At 41.4% G+C, this 14211-nt stretch overlaps 1 protein-coding gene across 2 annotated transcripts in view; it reads right to left on the reverse strand.

Annotated features, from left to right (window-relative positions):
- GLT8D2 (glycosyltransferase 8 domain containing 2) overlaps window positions 1-13770 on the reverse strand; it is an 18115-nt gene extending 4345 nt beyond the window's left edge. For both annotated transcript variants that reach the window (XM_073323791.1, XM_073323780.1), the window contains exons 1-7: window positions 13534-13770; window positions 10825-10869; window positions 7617-7712; window positions 6300-6468; window positions 4790-4907; window positions 2442-2526; window positions 96-208 (exon numbers count right to left, since the gene is read on the reverse strand). In XM_073323791.1, the coding sequence (XP_073179892.1) occupies window positions 96-208; window positions 2442-2526; window positions 4790-4907; window positions 6300-6468; window positions 7617-7712; window positions 10825-10843 (600 nt within the window). In that variant the 5' untranslated portion in view covers window positions 10844-10869; window positions 13534-13770. The remainder of the gene's footprint in view (window positions 1-95; window positions 209-2441; window positions 2527-4789; window positions 4908-6299; window positions 6469-7616; window positions 7713-10824; window positions 10870-13533) is intronic.
- Between the last annotated feature and the right edge of the window lie 441 nt (window positions 13771-14211).

The raw sequence follows: 14211 nt of genomic DNA on the forward strand, positions 1-14211 counted from the left end.
CCCTGAGAAAACTTTCATTTTGGGATGAAGAAAATCATGTTAAATCTGTAGGTAAAAAATCCATCAACAATCTGAATTTAAAACTAACATCTTACCTGCATTCCTACACTTCTCACCATTTCATGAGTAGAAGGCAAATCACAGTCGTCTGAAAAAGCTGCAGCATGGCCTGGATCTAGCTTTGTGTCATACAGTTCCTGGATGTCACCTGATAATACAGAATTGGGAGTCTAAGAATGGTTTTGTTTCATTGCCATGTATCTGTCCTTTGAGCTGTTTAGGACAATATCTGTTCTCAGTTACACTGGTACAACCCTATCAATGTCAAGGGATTGCTTGGATGTAAGGCAGGCAGAATTTTGCTCTGTGGGCATTAGTTTCAAACATAGGTCCTGTAACTGGAAGTCAAAATCCTACATTTGCATGTATTCATCTATACTTAAGGTGCCTACATGCGGATTTGAAGGTCCAAACATGAGCTGTAGCCTGGGTGCACAGATGTGCATGTCCGTACCTTGCCTCTGGATGGGGGACTGTGTTCCTTTCCCCTTACATCCCACTTTGGTTACCTGGGATTTTGTTCAGGGGAGCAGATTTTCTTCTTAGGGCATTATTTCGCTATATCTTATTAAGATACTAGGCCTCGCTGCTTGAAAAGTGGGCTCACAATATCCATAGACTAACTCCAGCAGCTAAAATGTTCACAGTGCTCCTGGCTATACCAGTGATGAAGTAAATCTGTTTTGATTTGCTAGGGACCCCAAATAGAGCAATATTAGCATGAGGTAATCCAAATCCTGGAAATGAGCAGGAACTGCATCATCTTGTAGGGGCAACGCACCAGTTTGTTTGAAAACCTGAAATAGGATTCATGTCCCACAATGGGACAGTGTTTGAATTGAAGGGACACTGTTAACCTATTTATGGTTCAAAATTGACCTACCTTAAAATTGTTATGCTCTGGGAAGGAATTTCCTCTAGATTCTAAACAGCTTCTGTTTTGTGAGATGTAAAACAAAACAACAAGAAAATCAAAAGCAATGCTTTTGGTGTGACACACCAAAATTCAGTGTGTGAACCTCTTGTTGCTTTGCAGAAAGCACGTAGCTAACAAATACTATTTCTATAGAGCTAAATCCTGAAATCCATATTCAGTGTTTCCTCTGCAAAACTCCTATTAATTTCAAAGGGAGATTTGACTAGGCAAAGACTTCAGAATTTGTTCCACAGTTAATATTCCTGCTAATATTATTGATAATAAAAAAGGCAGAGATGTTGACTCCATTGGAAAGGTGTATGCAAGTGAGGGGGAAATCTATTTTTTCCCCAAATAGTATAAGGTGGAAGAAATTGCATCATCAAGCTTATCGAAAGGGAAGGGAAGGCAAAGAAAACAAATCCAACTTTAAAAAGTGATCAACAGTGCCCTTTTAAGTGCTGCTGCTCTGAAATCTACATCTGAAGGCAAGAAAAACTGCACAAAAGCTGTTGGAAACAAAATGAACCAAAAACTCTTTGCTGTTGTAATTCCCCTGACTTCAAAGGTGTTACTCCAGAGATTAATTTGACCCAATGTCCTTGGACGCTCTACTGCATATGGATTTCATAAGGTTTAATTAATTAACATTTGCAAAGTTACTTCTGAGATCCTTGGATGAAAGGTGCTATAAAATAACAGGGATGTGGAAGAATGCTGAAGGGGAAAAAAAGACAAAACAAGAGAAGACATCAACACTAGCAGGAAGAAAGAACAGAGAAAGTGGCAAAGAAAGGAATGAACAGACTGAGAAATCCACCTGACGAAGATAACTCTGCCTCTACTTAGCTTTTGCTGTATGGATGTGGAGGAATTTTCCAGCATTTGAATTGTTTCCTGATTTGTCTTTATCAACCATAAGATACAGTATCAATGAGCCTGATTCTGTGAGGTGCTGAGTGCCCTTAGGTTCCATTGATATAAATAGGAATTGAGGGTGCTCAGAGCAACAGGATCCAGGGTCTTTTACAACCTGATCTGAGTAAATTCTTCTCTCTCAAGAATAAGCAGTTATTTGGGGTAAGGATGGGGGGATTGAAGGTCATCTTCACATCTACCAAACAAAATAGGAAACGTCGAGTCCGTCTGTTTAGAGAGGAGTATCGCGGCCTGTTCTAGTGAAACCATGCTTCTTGAAATTGCCTCGTACACTCATGCACAGCAACTGATCAGATGCCATAAACACTGAAAGTCACCCACACACCGACGATCAGGATCAAATATCCAAAAGTAGAAATTGGCCCTTTGCTTTTCCTTTGTTAAATACTATGTAAGGGGGAGTGTGAAGCTGTCATAAGTGCAGCACTCCAGACAACATCCTCAATTTCCTGGTGAGCATTAAAGCAGCTGAATTTCCTGCGGCAAACTTCTGCTACATTCCAAGAATTTTTGGATGACAGCTTACCTTGCACAATCACATCATCATCCAAATATATGACTTTCTCGTGTTTGTGGATAAGCAGGGGGAGATAATATCGAACGAAGTTCAGCTGTTAAAAAAAAACAATCAAAATGACAGACGGTAAGTGGCACAATGGCTTAATGCAGTCATCTTGAATGTCTTTTTCAGGATTCAAATGTGACTTAGTCACCTCATCACTGTATATTGTCCAACGACCATTTACTGATTGCCACAATTTTGAACTTGCCTCCATATTTTCTTTAAGACAATGTCGTCCTGGCCCCACTGAAGTCAATGGGAAATTCCTCCCAATGACTTCAGAGGGGCCAAGCTTTCACTCAACAACTTTGTAAATATTAACTACAGATTCTCTGTCAAATGTTGGGATTATGCTAAAGCACACGGGGTCCATATTCTTCCTTAGTATAACTCAGATGAAGTCAATGGTGACACAACAGGCGTGCATCTGACTCACAATGCCACAAGATAATGTTAGAGACGCCCCAGGAGATCACCTTTCTCCCTGTCTCAGACTTAGTCTGCTTACATTCAGAGATTTGTCCTGCCACTTTAATTTTAAAAATACAATAGGCCAAGTGGTCAGTATTTATTCACAGTGGCCCAGATCTAGGTTTGCCAACTTTCTAATCACACAAAACTGAACTCCTGTGTCCCACTCCTTCGCTGAGGCCCCACCCCCACTCGCTCCATCCCCCCTCCTTCTGTTGCTCACTTTCACTGGGCTGGGGCAGGGGGTTGGGGTGTGGGAGGCGGTGAGGGCTCTGTCTGGGGGTGCAGGCGGGGGTTCCAGGCGGTCGAGAGGTTCAGAGCGTGGGAGGGGCTGTGGGCTCTAGCTAGGGGTGGAGCTGTGGATGAGGGGTTTGGGGCACAGGAGGGGGCTCCAGGGGGTGAGGGCTGGGGAGGAGGGTTTTGGGGTACAGGAGGGGGCTCTAGACTGGAGCAGGGTGCTGGGGTGCAGGGTGTGTGTGCGGGAGGGGGTGAGGGCTCCAGCTGGGGGTGCAGCTCTGTGGTGGGGTTGGGGTGGAGTGGGGGTCCCAGCGGTGCTTACCGTGGCGCCGAGGAAGCCTGCCTTAGCCCTGGGCCCCTGGCGTGCCACCAACCGGACTTTTAACGGCCTGGTCGGCAGTGCCGATCAAAGCCACCAGGGTCACTTTTTGACCAGGCGTTCTGGTCGAAAACCAGACACGTGGCAACCCTACCCAGATCTTCCACTGCAGGGTAGCAGCTTTTCACAGCACTCTCAGCACAAAGCGTTCCTAAAGGCAGCACAGCCAACCACAGGAGAATCACCCCAGCATAAGGGATTCCACCAGTGGCACATAGCAAATCCTATACTTCACACGGTACCTACTGTGGGAGCAGGGGGCATTGCAGAGGAAAAGAGTGTAGCGAGGGTTGCCAGTTTTGGCTGGAGGTTTCTTCACACGACATAATCTTTAATTGAAGATTCATCTTTAATTCCTGGGAAACTCCAGGACAATACTGGAGGGTTGGCAACGCTAGAAAGGGGACAAGTTTGCAGCTTCCTTGCATTTTAGCAGTTCTTGTCTTCCACATCAGTCACTAGCAGTTGCAGGCAGCCAGTGGAATTTAGAGTAGCTTTCAGGCTCTAAATTATGCTGGGAGGGAATCACTAGCCCACAACATAGTCAGCTCAGGGTTGCAGCTGAGTTTAAGTTCTTAAAGTTATAATAATAAGCCCCAGGGTTAAGCTCCCAAACTGACAACATCCCCATGCAAGAAGATGGGCAAATTAGCAGGGACTTTGCTGCAATGATCTCCTCTCTTTGAGTAATGTCTCAACATTTAATTGTTGGTTTCTTCTCTGAGTGATATGTAAGAAAAAAAATGTAATCCTCTGTTAGGAGTTATAGTCTCGGAGGGCAAGGCAGTAAGAGTGATTATTTTGATTACATCTCTACAAAAGTGTTATTTTTATGGATCTCTAAAGTGCTAGTTAAGCTTGGTTTCCCCGCTGGCCAGCCCAAGTATATGGCCTGGCCAAGATTTAACCCAGGTCAGACCAGGATTTAATCAAGTCAGGTCATCCACAAGGAAGGATGTCCTACAGCATATAAAGGGGGTTGTACCTCAGGAGATAGAGCAGGAGAGCAACAATGTGGAGTAGAAGCACTTGCCACAGGAGGAATGCTAGTCTAATAAGAAAACCATCCAACATTACCACCAACTGGTGTGGTGCCTCTAATACCCCTGTGGTTCTGTATAAAGGGGCAGAGCACAAAGAAGATTTGAAGTCTTCAATGTGCATTAAAATCTTGGAGACTATGACAGCTCTGTTTTGGTGATATGTGTGGTATGTGCTTACTCACAGGCTGGAGTAACTCAGGGCGTGATGCATCTGGTCTTATTTTTCCTTTTAGTACCATAGGGTTGAACTCCACAATTTTATACTTTATTTCTTTCAATTTGGTATTTTCAATCCATCTTCTGAGATGAAAGAGAAATGATAAAAGTGTGTTACAGAAAACCACAGAGATCTTCAGTATCAAATGTCAGAGTGCTTAATGGCACATGCCCTGACTATATTTAAGACTACTGGTTTTAAAACAAAACACAAAAAACTTTCAATGAAAAAAAAATACAATTTTTTGTATTTTTTTCACAACTTTTTACTTCATTCTGTGACCAGCTCTGTACGAGATTCTCTTCTTGAGCCTCATCTTGACAGGTATTTGCACCGTTTAATGATCTTCCAGACCTGGGTTCGAGTCCCTGCTCCACCACAGACTTCCTGAGTCATCCTGGGCAAGTCACTTATTCTCTCTGGCCCAGTTCCTCCAAGGTACTTAGCTTTGGTCTACACTGGGGGGGAAGGGGGGAGTCGATCTAAGTTACGCAACTTCAGCTATATGAATAACGTAGCTGAAGTCGACGTACTTAGATCTACTTACTGTGGTGTCTTCACTGCAGTAGGTTGACTGCTGATGCTCCCCCATCAACTCTGCCTGCGCTTCTCGCTCCGGTGGAGTACCAGAGTTGATGGGAGGGCACTAGGTGGTCGATTTATCACTTCTTCACTAGACACGATAAATCAACCCGCTGGATCGATCGCTCTGGAGGTAAGTGTACACATGCCCTCTGACTGCTACCTTCCATTGATTTTAAAGGAAGTTAGAAGCCCAAATACTTTTGAGGCTCTGGACCGCAGTTCCTTATGTGTAAAATGGTGTTAACAGGGCTTTTCTACCTCACAGATGTGTTGGGAGCACAAATACATTAAAGAATGTAAAGAAACTATAGTAATGAAGGCTATATAAAAGTGCTAAAGAGAGAGACTCCTGAATGAGTTTGTTTCTTCATTGAGATGGCCCCTACACTGATGGACTCATTCCTCTTTGGTATGCACCTGGGTTCAATCCACCCCACTTTAAACAATATCTACAACTTTGTATGACCATGGTTGGACCCCATATCTATAACCTTTACCTCTCCTTTTTTCTGTGTTAGCCCCACTCTCTCTGTTGTTCGCCTCTGAAGTTGAAGGCGCAGCCCTGAATACGGAGCGGTGCAAAGCCAGAGGGAAGGATTGTGCAGGAGAAACACACACACTGTACCATCTTGCAGCATGGCCTCCCTTCTACCACTAGTTGGTGCAGGGCTGGCTTAGATTAGTCCCCTTTTGGGGTGGCTGGTGCCCCTAGCAAGCAGCAGTCCCTGTACCCAGGGGACTGCAGGATCTGTGACTGTGATGGCCTTTGCACAGCAGGGAGGAATGACTCCCTGGGCCCTGCCCCAATCCCTGTGCACCCATGCAAAGCCCAGTAACAATCTGGCCCTAACTAAGCAGCAGAATGAATCGGTTTTGGTAAATCCCGTTACCGGATATGTGGAATTGTGTTCTTTAGGCCAACGATGTAGAACAAAACATTAGCATCCGTGTTGCTGTAGATGCTGCTGATTGCTGCTACAGCTGCGCCCATTCTACCCGTAGCAGCACATATCACCACTGGAATTTCTTCTTCCATCTCCTCGGGACTCTCCAAATCAACTGCATATAGCAAAAACCCAAATTATTGTACAGAATTCAGCACCATCTTATACCAGACCTAGTCTCTGAATTGTATAAACTAGAAACAGAGCAAAAGTGTGACAGCACTCAGGAAGCTGCTAAGGGGTGAAGAGCTGGGGAACGCGATTAGCAGTACTGCGATTGGTGCACATAAATACCAAAATAAACACCAAGGCTAAGTCTACACTAAAAGAGCTTTACTGATTAGGAATGCACCGAGATACGCCACCATCAAAGCTCTTCTTGTGTGGATGCAGCTGTGCATTGTACATTATAATCACCTCCCACCAGTTAAACAAGCTATAACTTCTAAAAACACGGGTTTCCCGATATAACTGTGTCCACACAAGGGGCTTCTGCCAACACACCTTTGTTGCTCAAGAATCACACCTTTTCACACCCTGACTTATGCCAGCAGAAGTCCGTAGTTTAGACCTGGATTAAGATCTGAAGCCTTTCACCCCTAACATCTGGTCTGCACTTAAAAGTTTTACTGGTATAACTATGTCATTTAGGAGTGTGATTTTTTTAATCAACATAGTTATACTAGTAAAATCCCTAGTGTGAAAGCAGTTATACCCTATAAAAGTGACTTATACTGGTACAGTTTATTCCCTACATTTTACACCAGGATAACTGCACTCAGTACAGTTAAAGCAGAAAAACTTTCTAGTGTAGACAAGTCCTTAGTTAGTGGTTGGCTGGCTCAGGTTGGTTATTACCTGTTGCCGCTGTTTGATAGCCTGTTGGAAATGAACTAGTGGTCTCAATCTATTCCCAAGCAGGCAGATTCCCATCATTAAAAAACATCCTCACAGTTGTTACCAATTGACTTCTCCGTTAGTCTCTGCAAAAGTTGAGAATGTGACCCAAATCCCATTGACGTCAATGGAAGAATTCTCATTGGCCTCAAGGAGAGTTGGATCAAGCCCTGAATCACAATGGATATTCTTAGCCACTACTGACCTGGTATTACTCAAATCAGCTGATCTAGAAATGAACAGTTCTGGGTCCTAGATTACATCAAAATAACACAAGCGATTCTGTTATAAATTCCTATTTATCCTACAGCAGGAACAGAAACCAGAATAAAATAATGGAATAGAATAAAATAATGAGCTACTTACTTGTTTCATTATTTAATGTAGATGGCACCTTGTGAACTTTATTAAACAGAATGACACAGATGGTCAAAACAAGTAGGAATAATAAGATCTGATTAACTGAAATAAAGAGGACAAAGGTTAGTATAAAAATTAATGCTAATTGTTCATATATCTGTATTTTTATTTTACCAGCTACATGACTGCCATTTACTGTATTTCTGTATTTGTTTTGAAAATCTCATTTGCCATTTGACTGAATTAAAAACAGAAACTGCTTGTAACATTTATTTAGAAATTCGCACTGTAGCCTGTGTCCAGTATAATCAGGACTCTGTAGTCAGTTCTTTCCAGATGTTTTGGTTTTCAAGGATGTTCTGATTGCAAGTACTTCCAAAATAGGAAAACTGTGAAATCGTTAAGCCTCTTATTCAACGGCTACTTACCCTAGGAAAATTGCCTGTTGCTGAAAATGGTTGGCAGCCATAGGTTCTATCCCAATTTTCTCCTTAACTATTGTTGAAAATGATTTTAACTGCTTTTGTAGATGAGAGAAATCCATTTTCATCATAGTTACAGAAAGCAAGATACAGGCTTGGTGGGGAATGGTCTCAAACACACTTTCTATAGTGGTGCTGCAAACTGTTTCCATCCCCAGAGTGGGATATTATCTACTTCATACCAATATGAGTATCCTCTGTCCCACACAGAATGCTGGTTCAGCCACCTTTGTGATTCTGACCTCACAGTTCTTCTACCCCTCAAAAAATACACTCTATGGCCCAAACATGGGTAGGGCTAGGTGGGCAGAGGGAGCAGTGGGCAGGTGGGGGACAGGATGCTGTCCATCATCCCCAGCAGTCATTGCTTGGAAAAGGTAATACAGCCTGCCGTATATGTGGTAATAAGTACTATATTCAGTAATAACTCCTTGCAGAATCAGGTCCTAAGCTAAGGAGGAACTGACAACACAGGGAGGGGGATGAAAGTGGAAGGACGAGGAAGAGAACATAATTATGAGGTCACTTGGAAGTCTAATACACATATCTAGAGGGTAACGAAAAAGTGCACCATTTTTCTTTGTTTGTATAACTGAATGTACTGATTTTAAAATGTGTAAAAGACGTATAAAAAGACGTAAACTGATTTTGGAACTTTTTTTCTGGCTACCCTGTGGTCCTCTAGTTGCCATAGGATTTCAGAATTAACACTACCTGTCCCTTTCCTTTATCTCAAACCTCTTTGGGTAGACCTTCAAACAGTGAAGCATGTCAATGAACTAGTTCAGCTATTCAAGGTCTATTTGAGGATAACTCTAAAAGCATTACAAAAATAAACTCGGCATGCCACAGAAACTGTGCATGTTCCAAATATTTGTAAAGGTATAAATATTTTGATTCAAGTACTTTACTTAGCAAAATCAAAGCATACAAAAAGCAAATGCCTTACTCTATATTTGGATTTTTCACCTTCTACCAGAGTCTGTCTTGGACTGAATGCTTAAGCAATCTAACATAAATCACCCCTGACTGAGAAGGATGTTACTGGAAAGGCTAAAGGTAAATCATCATCATCAATGAACTTGCTGAACGTCATCTTCAATTCTATTTTGTTAGTTATGTAGCATCATAAATGTTCTCAGAATGGGCAAAATATACAAAAAACATAGAATACAGAATTCTGCCCTCAGTTACACCTGTAAAAATCTTTTGAGCGGGATTGTCAGCTGGTGTAAATTAGCATAGCTCAAGAATGTCAGTGGAGGTATCCTTGTTTACACCAGCTGAGGATCTCACCCATTAACTTCAGTGGGGTTGCATGGATCTAGTGAGGGCACAGTCTGACCCACTTTAGCTTGATCCTGAGGGGTTTTGAGAACCCTGAATCCCATTGGGCCAAATCCTAACTATGGTGCTGAGCATCTACCAGAGCTCTGCAGGAAAGCTAAGCTCAGCACCCGAAGGCATTAATTGTGTCTTGAATATGGAGCCCTCCTCCTCAGTAGTGGCCACAGAGCTGCTCCATAGCCAAAAAGATCCATCCATTCCCCCAGAGGCAGAATTCCAGGAATCCATCCCCTCTGCTATATTGGTAAGTGATGTCAAGTGGGAGGCAGTGCCTCTCAAGATGTTCCTGCTTGGGGGATGGAGAGCAGCTTACTGACAACAAGGGAAGCAAGTGGCCTACGGAACCAACTGATAGCATCACAACAGAGCTGTTAGCCAAGCAAGCAAAGGACTTGTCCACATTGAGGGTCGCCATGTTCCAAGAAAACTGGAATTTGGGAGCTAGCATAGCCCCTTCAAACTCCCAACCATCCACTTTTTGGAAGGCTCAGAGTGAGCCCCAGTCCCTGGATTGCTCTGTCTCACTCTTGCATACTGCTTTATGCGGTTTAATATTGCCTCAACACTGCAGTAGCTTCCATGGCTCCTCCATGGGGAAGACAGAAGGATCAGGTTCTGCAAACGGGTATAGGAGGAGGTGGAATTGCTTACATGCAAGAGCTTCTATAACTCCACCGGACCTAACTGTGAACCTGATGAGAAGCCATTCTACAGCCTCACTGTTCTCAGTGTCAATCAGGCCAACACAGAGTGGCACCTCTCAAGATTTTCTCCATTGATTCAAATTCAGAACGGATGCGCAAGATGATGCAAGTTACACATCGATGAGCAGATATAAGACAGTCTACATTTGTATAATTTCCACACCGAAGACTGGAAGAGAGGCAGGTCATAGGAAAACACATAGAAGGAAAATGTTAAACTAGCCTCTTCCACACATTTTAAATTTACTCCCCTTGAGATCTATTACCAGACACTCAGTATATAAATTACATCAGTTTAGACTCACCCACTTTTACTAACTTCTAATTTACACCACATTACACTTCATTTATGAATCTGGCCTATTAACTTCAATGGAATGTGCAGGTGCTAAGCATGTGTCAGGATTAGATGCTGTCATTATAGCCTTTAATACAGCAAAGCACGTGAGTATTCCCATTGACTTCAATGGGGTTAAGCACATGCTTAAGCTTTGCTGATCAGGGAAGGGGTTACTCATCATAAAGTTAGGAATGGTTTAAGTGCTTTGCAGAATTGGAGTAATAAATTAGCATGCAACGCTCCTATACAATCTCCTGTAAAATTTTTACATGATCTTTATCTAGCTGTTCAAAAAAATATGTGAATCAAATTGATACTGAAATGTTCTGAATCTTTCTTACTTTTCCTTAACAGAGCCATATGTTCCTTTGGTTAAGAACTGTGATCTGTAATCCAAAAAAAAAAAAAAAAGAGAGAGAGAAAGAGAGAAGTTATAAACACAGTGATGAATATTTCTTTAGTATTTTATGGGTTCAGTTTTGCACCATTAGTTTTGCCTTTGACTTGAATGGAAGCAAGATTGGATCCTAACATTGAAAAGCTTTTCATGGAAACATATTACATTTGCAATGTTTTGGGCAACCATTTATGACTTTATATAATCCAGAAATTAAAACGCAAAAATGTTTTAAATACGTGAACCAGTTTCAAAGCTATATAACTATAGTGAAACAAGTAATGTTTTGATAAACTCAGTACAGTCACTTATATCAGCAATACATACATTTTATAACACAGATTTTTTTCTTAATGTAAAACAGAAAATAAAACACATCCAAATATACAATGTGTTTACAAAATGCATCTGTAGGTATTTTAATCTGTTGAAATTATCCTTGACTCCTCATACAGCAGAACAACAAATGTAAACACCATAATGCCATTTCTAGATCTTGTTATAATCAAACACACAGCAACATAGATATTGCCATATTAAATCAGATAAAGGATCTATCTAGCCTAGAATCCTGTCTCTGTCTTGGGCTGTGTCTGCACTGACAATTTTAGGGAACTCTTCCACCACTGCGATAACATCAGTGTAATTTCACAGGTAACAGCAACCAGGGGACAGCATAATTCAACAGGTCTTAGCAACAAGGGGAGAGCGTTGGTGTGGACTGGCCACGAGCGTTTTAACCACATCATCTATAGCACTGGAGCAACTAGAAGTTTCCTTAAAACTGTAATTGTCGTCAAGAGCTGAAAGTGGTCAGTATCAGATGCCTCTGAGGAAAGTATTAAATCCCCTTAATGGACATTTATGGAAAAATCCCACATTTACTTATATTTTGGAAGCCAAATTACCTTTTTCTTTGTACTTTAGGGAGTACAAATTTAGAAAATCTTAATAGTAAAAATCAGATTATGATTTATTTTTAAATTTATGGGTCCAAATTCAGACCTGTCACAACTCCCACTGATTTTAATGATGGGCTCATCATACAGATGTTGTGTTGCATCATTTAAAAAAACATAATATTACTTATTTTGTTTCTTCTCTGGACATAGGCCTTTAAAAAAATCCCTTGTAAACCGTTCTTTTTAAAAATAAAATACCCCGCTAGGCACACATTTGGAAACAAAAAGGATGAATTAGTTTGACACTCCTGCAAGGGCTCTGATGACAACAGTTTGTTGTGTACCAGGAGCACAGCCAAGGCCTTTCTCCTGTCCCTAGTAAGAGCTGCCTTTGGTGCTAGCCAGTCCACATTCCTCATGCTCCCAAGCACAGCTAGCCTTCTGGCCCCTCTACTACACCTATGGAGGGTCAGTCATAACCTGGAGCAATATGTTTAAGGGGAATTTCTTTTTACATTCCAGTCTCCTGAGGCTGGTAAACCTATGAAAGCAAACTGAAAGGTCAGGAAACAAGTTATTGAAGACATGAGATGAGATATCAAAAATTAAAACCAACAAGAACTACACAGCACCACAGGCTAAAAAGAAAACAATGTACGCTTGTGACATTTCTCCCTCTAGCAATGTAGCTATTCATGGCATCTCAACCCCCTTTTTCCATATTTTCATGTCTGGAGATACAGATATTATGTTTGTTATTTTTAAATATAATTCATTTTGATTAATTGAGAAGGGAGAGGAGGCTAGAGTGGAATGAATTCTTGAAAGCTGAGTCACAAAATACAGTTATGTCTTATTGGTTAATTCTGAGTTTACGAAAGATCTCGAGTCAGTCTCCAATTTTGATTGACAAGTTAAATTCTAAACAGAACACATAAACAGAACAGTCTGTATGCATGTAAATATTGTGACTGGTTTGAAAAAAACAGATTAATAAACATAGTGTAAGGTAATTGTTATCTTAGGGCTAAATTCTTACCAGATCTGCACAGTTTATCTAGACTCCAATATTCTGCTCTCTCCATATGCACAGAACCCCCTTGATTTACATATGTAAGTAGATCAGGCGATCAGTCAAGAGAAGAGCTTTGCCTTTAGAAATCTCCTCTCTTGTGCACAGAACACAAAATATTTTTTCCTTTCTAGTCTGGAAATTTGAATCAGTAATTTTTGTAAGTGGACAAAATTCTCACTCCTGGGGTGAAATCCTGGCCTCACTGAAATCAATGGCAGTTTTGACATTGATTTCAATAGGACCAGGATGTCACTCTTGCAATTAGAATTTGTCCCAAACTGTAAATGTAACTTGCAGTCACTACGATGTGCAGCTGGCCTGTCAGAACCCTACACTAGCTCCAGAAATAATTAAAGCACTCCGAATCACTCCAAGTTTTTAATCTTTAAAATCCAAACCTAGAAAGACTCACATATAATAAAAGTTTTAGTTCAATATTTGAAAAGATTCTTAATATCAGTGGCCTGCATTTTGTAGCTTTTGAAGAAAGAAATGAACACGACTTGTTACTCTGCAAACATTTACCCCTAGTTTTCCTAAACGCGGATTACTGGAATCTGACGTCTCTAGACACAATTGCCAGATCATATAACAAAATGAGGGGCGGCAGCAGGGAAAGCTGCACATGAAACAGTGACATTACTGTTTAGATATTTCCTGCTTAATTAGTCTTTACCTTTCAAACGCAGCACAGCACTCACGGCTTCTTTCTCCAGAAGAATTACAAGGCGACAACACTCGGTTCCTAGCTCACCCAAAACTGCAAGTACTCATGCCAAAACTGCCGTGCCCATGACTCCCCTTGGAAATCCTAGGTACATGAGCCTTAAAGGGCCACAGTAATGCTTTTAAATTGGGAATCCTTTTTCAAATCCTTCAAGTGTACTTTGGAGAGGTGCTGGTTTTTCTTTCCTTTTTCTGCCTCTGAGAAGCTGCTCAGAATCCAGACATTGCACTGACGGAGTGAAAGAGCCCCATAAACCACTTCCAGATGTGCTGAATGATGCAGCCCCAGATCTGGCAAACTCCCCTCAGATCCTCCTCCGGCAGATTGCAAATAAATCCCATAGGAAACAAAAGTCCAGATGGGGGAAAAAGCAAATACCTCCAGAAGCAACTTCAACAATCACATGGTCTCGAGTTACATCTTTATTTAATTGTTATTTTTGGTAATCATGAAGAGATAACTATTGGTAAGCAAGAATCAAGTAAGAAGAATGGGCACAAATCCAATGTATTAACATAATACATGACTATTGTGAACACTAATATGACATCAATAAGTATATTAATTCTTAGAAAATACTCACAATTAAGGACAGCATGATATGTGTCTTTAACAATCGCTGTGGAT

This window comes from Lepidochelys kempii, chromosome 1 (genome assembly GCF_965140265.1).
Source record: "Lepidochelys kempii isolate rLepKem1 chromosome 1, rLepKem1.hap2, whole genome shotgun sequence".
Taxonomy (NCBI): domain Eukaryota; kingdom Metazoa; phylum Chordata; order Testudines; family Cheloniidae; genus Lepidochelys; species Lepidochelys kempii.